Raw genomic sequence first — 5,306 nt, 5'->3', positions numbered from 1 at the left:
TTCGGACCGTGAGTACCTTTATTTTAAATGCTTTATAAAATCTATATCCTACTGGGCCTTTCGCTCACCTTTTTCTGTTTTTAAATGTATTAAACCCCTCCAGGCGACGCGAGGAGTGGTGCGGAATAGGTAGCTATTACCGGTGGTGTGGACTTGATCTCGGGAAGCAAAGAGTTGTAACCCTTCTATCTTTTATTTCAAGGCATGTATAAGAGATTATGGTTTGTAAACTTAAATGTTGCTAGATTGTGGTTGATGTCACATTTACTTATGTTTATATTCATGTATGCTAAACCCCTGTGGGAATTCCTGACATGATACCAGTGATGTGGTTTTAAAACTGGTTTGGTTGGAAATTCCACCACCGTTCTTGAAATTAAATTTCTCTTGAATGCAGGGGCTCGTTTGGAAATACCTGAATGTTTTGGATTTGAAAGGAATTAAATTATTTTGCTAATCACTCTCTCTCAAACAGGTTTAAGTTTCTAAACGAGCCTCCACGTCACCAACCCCGGTTTAGGGGCGTGACAAGACTTGGTATCAGAGCCCTTGGTTTAGAACCTTAGGGTTTGGAATTATGCATACATGAATGACATCAGGAAACCACTAAAACAGTCTAGCTTTCTTTTCAGATAAGAGAATGCCGCCGCGCCGTAGAAATCCTAACCCACCGGCGATGCCGAATGAGCAATTTATGGAAGCCATGTACGCCACCTTTCAAGGGATGGCTACTAGAGCTCAAAATGAACGTCCTGCGGAGGACAGAAAATAGAACTACTTCCGTGAGTACAGACGTAGTTCAATTCCTGTATTCACTAACGCGGGTGGACCCGAGGAAGCTGAGTATTGGTTCCATTCGGTGTCTAAGCATCCAATTCGAAGCGCTCTTTAATGAGCAATTCTTTCCTCCAAGTTATCGAGATGAAAAGGCCATGGAGTTCATGGGCCTACAGCAGGGAGACATGACAGTGCGAGAATATGAAGCTAAGTTCAATGGACTGTCCCGTTTTGCTCCTTCCTTGATTGAACCGGAGCGCATGAAGTGCTTAAAGTTCGAGAAAGGTCTTAAGGGTGTGATCCGGAAATCAGTGGTAGCTTTAAGGCATCGAGTCTACAGTGACCTGGTTGCAGCAGCCATCTCTGTTGAACAAGAGCACATCGCCTTCCTCCAAGATCGAGCAACTTCAGGAAAAACTTCAGGAGGACCTCAAAGGAATAACAGAAAAGGCCGTGATCAAGGGCAAGGTAGTGGGGGAGTGCCTAGTGGTAGCAGTGGCTCTTCGGGAAGTGGGAAGAATGGACCCTATAGCTTCAAATGCCACCATTGTGGGGAGCTAGGGCATATCAAGAGGAATTGTCCTATCAGAGGCCAACAGGTGAACCAACAGGCCCAGCAATCACCGCAGAATCAAAGGGGCATTGCTCCTAGTCAAGACAGACGTCCACAGTTCACGCCTTTTTATCAGCCCTAGTTTCCTGTACAGATGTCACAGATGTCAATTCCTCCTGCACCGATCTTCCGTCCGCCGAACTACTCTTATTTCTGGCCACAGGCTTCCGTATCTGTACAGTCTACCGCACCGCAGCAACAGTATAGGCCTGGAAACCAGAGGCCTAACAACAACGAAAGAGGAAAAGGGAAAGCACCGGGGCAGATGCATACCATGGCCGGGGGAAGTTCTGGAGCTCATGCCGGAAACCCAGTCGTCGAGGGTATGGTACCTATCTCTCACTCTTTTGCACGAGTTTTGTTCGACACTGGTGCTACGCACTCTTTTGTTTCCACTACTTTTGTGAAAATTTTAGGTTTGAAACCCGATGACTTAGAGACTTCAATGTTTATAAGTTCTCCATTGGGACGTGTGGAGGTGACTAGCATATGTAGGTCGTGTGTGATCACGATTGGAAATGAGAAGTTAAGGGCAGATTTGATAATCCTTCCCATGAACCAATTTGATGTAGTGCTTGGAATGGATTGGTTGTCAAGATATGGGGCGATTGTTGATTGCCACCGTATGAGAGTTACCTTGACTACCGGTTCTGGCACAATAGTAACATATCAGGGAGGTGTTAACCTGGTTACTGAAGAGCGACTACTGAGGCATAGTGTCGGAGGACGACGGAATTTAACTTGTTTCTCATTCCTTTCGGCATTAGAGGGTGAATCCGGTATCGTCGGGGAGAATGTTGAGGTCCCCGTGGTCGATGAATATACGGATGTATTCCCTAATGAGTTGCCTGGTTTACCACCTGATCGAGAGATCGAGTTTTGTATCGACTTACTTCCGGAGACGGCTCCGATTTCTATTGCTCCATATCGAATGGCGCCTGCGGAGATGAAAGAGCTAAGGAAACAGCTCGGAGAGTTGGCAGAAAAGGGATTCAATAGAAATAGCACATCCCCGTGGGGTGCACCTGTCTTGTTTGCGAAAAAGCACGACGGATCCCTTCGGTTGTGCATAGACTACCGACAGTTGAATAGGGTTACCGTGAAGAATAAGTACCCATTACCGAGGATCGATGAGTTGTTCGATCAACTAGGAGGATCACGGTATTACTCAAAAATCGACTTGAGATCCAGATATCATCAGTTGAAGATTAGGGAAGATGATATTCCAAAAACAGCTTTCAGAACTCGCTATGGGCATTATGAGTTCTTAGTAATGCCTTTTGGATTGACGAATGCTCCCGCCGCTTTTATGGACTTGATGAATCGAGTCTTCCGCCCATATTTAGACCAGTTTGTGATAGTCTTTATTGATGACATCCTGGTTTATTCAAAGACTTGGGAAGAGCATGAGCAACATTTGAGGATCGTTCTCCAGACTCTTCGAGAACACCAACTTTATGCAAATAAGGAGAAATGTGATTTCTGGTTGACAGAAGTCCAGTTCCTTGGACATGTTATATCTGGAGAAGGAATTTCAGTGGATCCCGCCAAGATTGAAACGGTGCTACAATGGGAACGACCGAAGAACGTTGCCGATATTCAAAGCTTCCTAGGACTTGCGGGGTATTATCGACGATTTGTAAAGGATTTCTCGAGTATTGCAGCTCCAATGACTCGGTTGACTAAAAAGGAAGTCAGGTTTGAGTGGGATGCCGATTGTGAACATGCATTCCAAGAACTGAGGACTAGACTAACCAGTGCGCCGATTCTGACGATTCCTAATAGCGATGAGCCGTACGAGGTGTATTCCGATGCATCGAGACGAGGACTCGGGTGTGTTCTGATGCAAAATGGACATGTTGTGGCCTATGCATCTCGTCAACTGAAGCCACATGAACAGAACTACCCCACGCATGATCTAGAGTTAGCAGCAGTGATTTTTGCTCTCAAGATATGGAGATGCTACCTCTATGGATTAAAATTTCAGATCTTCTCCGATCATAAGAGTTTGAAGTATCTGTTCACCCAGAAGGACTTAAATCTGAGACAAAGAAGATGGATGGAATACATGGAGGATTATGACTTCACCTTGCAGTATCATCCTGGAAAAGCCAACGTGGTAGTGGACGCTCTTAGTAGAAAGACTCCAGGAATCCTAGCATCTTTGGTATTGGAAGATTGGAAACGGAGTGAAATTGTAGGTGATTATGATCTTCAGTATTATGAGGATCCTAACCAAGCTATGGTGTATAACTTGGTTTCAACGCCAATTCTTATACAACAAGTCAAGCAGAACCAATGGCAGGATTCGCATCTTCAAGGAATTTGGACTCGAGTTCAGAATGGAGAAAAACTGGACGATTGGAATATTCGGGAAGATGGAACGCTCTACTTCAAGAATCGCCTTGCCGTCCCTCAAGTGGATGAGATAAAGAAGATGATCCTTCATGAGGCTCACAAATCGAAGTTTACTATTCACCCTGGGAGTACCAAGATGTATCAAGACCTTAAAAGACAATATTGGTGGAGAGGTATGAAGAAGGATGTCCGCCAATACGTGTCAGAATGTGCGACTTGCCTTCGAGTCAAGGCTGAACATCAGAAACCTGCTGGAGAACTACAGCCTCTTCCTGTTCCTGGATGGAAATGGGAACACATTACAATGGATTTTCTGATGGGATTGCCGAGGACTGAACATCGGCATGATGCCATATGGGTCGTTGTGGATAGGTTAACGAAGTCCAAGCATTTCATTCCCTTTCGTGCAACTTATTCCAGAAAAGTCCTAACAGAGTTGTATCTGGAGCACGTTGTCAGACTTCATGGAGTCCCGTTGTCTATCACATTAGATCGTGACACTCGTCTCAATGCTAGATATTGGAGAAGTTTCCAAGAAGCCATGGGAACCGAACTGAATTTCAGCACCGCATTTCATCCTCAGACCGACGGACAATCTGAGAGAGTTATTCAGATTTTGGAGGACATGCTGGTGGAAGCTGGAAGAAGTATCTTCATTTAGCTGAGTTCGCTTACAACAACAGTTATCAGAGTAGCATTGGGATGGCCCCATTTGAAGCGTTGTATGGCAGACCTTGTAGATCACCAGTTTGTTGGCTTGAGTCAGAAGATCGACTGACCCTTGGACCGGATGTTATCCAGGAGAATAATGAAAAGATAGCCGTGGTTCGGGAACGACTGTTAACGGCTCAAAGTCGTCAGAAGAGTTACTGACAGGAGGTGCGTAGACCCTTAGAGTTCTTAGAGGGTGATTTTGTCTTGTTAAGAGTCTCACCGCGCAAAGGGGTTACTCGTTTTGGTGTGAAAGGGAAACTCGCACCGAGGTACATCGGGCCATTTCAGATCACACAACGAGTCGGTGTCGTTGCTTACCGCCTTGATCTCCCTCTGGAATTGTCTCACGTACACAATGTGTTCCATGTTTCAATGCTTCGAAAGTGTCAACCTAATCCAGAAACCATTGTGCAATGGTATGACGTGCCGATCCAGTATGACACGACTTACGAGGAAGTGCCCATCCAGATTCTTGACCGGAAGATGAAAAGCCTACGTCAACGTGAGATACCGTTAGTGAAGGTGTTGTGGCAACACCATGGCGTTGAAGAAGCAACGTGGGAATTGGAAACGACGATGCAGGAACGATATCCGTATCTGTTCATATCGTGAGGTAAATTTCAATTTCAGGGATGAAATTTCTTAAGGGGGGTAGAATGTAACGCCCTTTAGAATTAAACATGTTTAATTATGCTAAACAGTGGATTATTAGTGTGCCTAATTTGATTTTCATAATTAATTAAGGGACTTTAAGTCATTTTCAATATTTATAATTACACCCCAAAGATTTTTGGAAAACACACTTAAATTTAATACATTTTCCCTTTTTCCATTTTTCTTTTTC

The 5,306-nt window shown here is 44.6% G+C and overlaps 1 protein-coding gene across 1 annotated transcript; it reads left to right on the top strand.

Annotated features, from left to right (window-relative positions):
- Positions 1-4,450: 4,450 nt before the first annotated feature.
- LOC112090811 lies at positions 4,451-5,074 on the top strand. The gene is made up of 2 exons (XM_024162971.1): positions 4,451-4,587; positions 4,675-5,074. Exons 1-2 carry the CDS (start codon positions 4,451-4,453, stop codon positions 5,072-5,074), a joined length of 537 nt encoding a protein of 178 aa, XP_024018739.1.
- The last annotated feature ends 232 nt before the right edge of the window (positions 5,075-5,306 follow it).

Source organism: Morus notabilis, unplaced genomic scaffold (genome assembly GCF_000414095.1).
Source record: "Morus notabilis unplaced genomic scaffold, ASM41409v2 Scaffold337, whole genome shotgun sequence".
In the NCBI taxonomy this organism is placed as follows: domain Eukaryota; kingdom Viridiplantae; phylum Streptophyta; class Magnoliopsida; order Rosales; family Moraceae; genus Morus; species Morus notabilis.
This window is presented reverse-complemented; position numbering and strand designations above follow the sequence as displayed.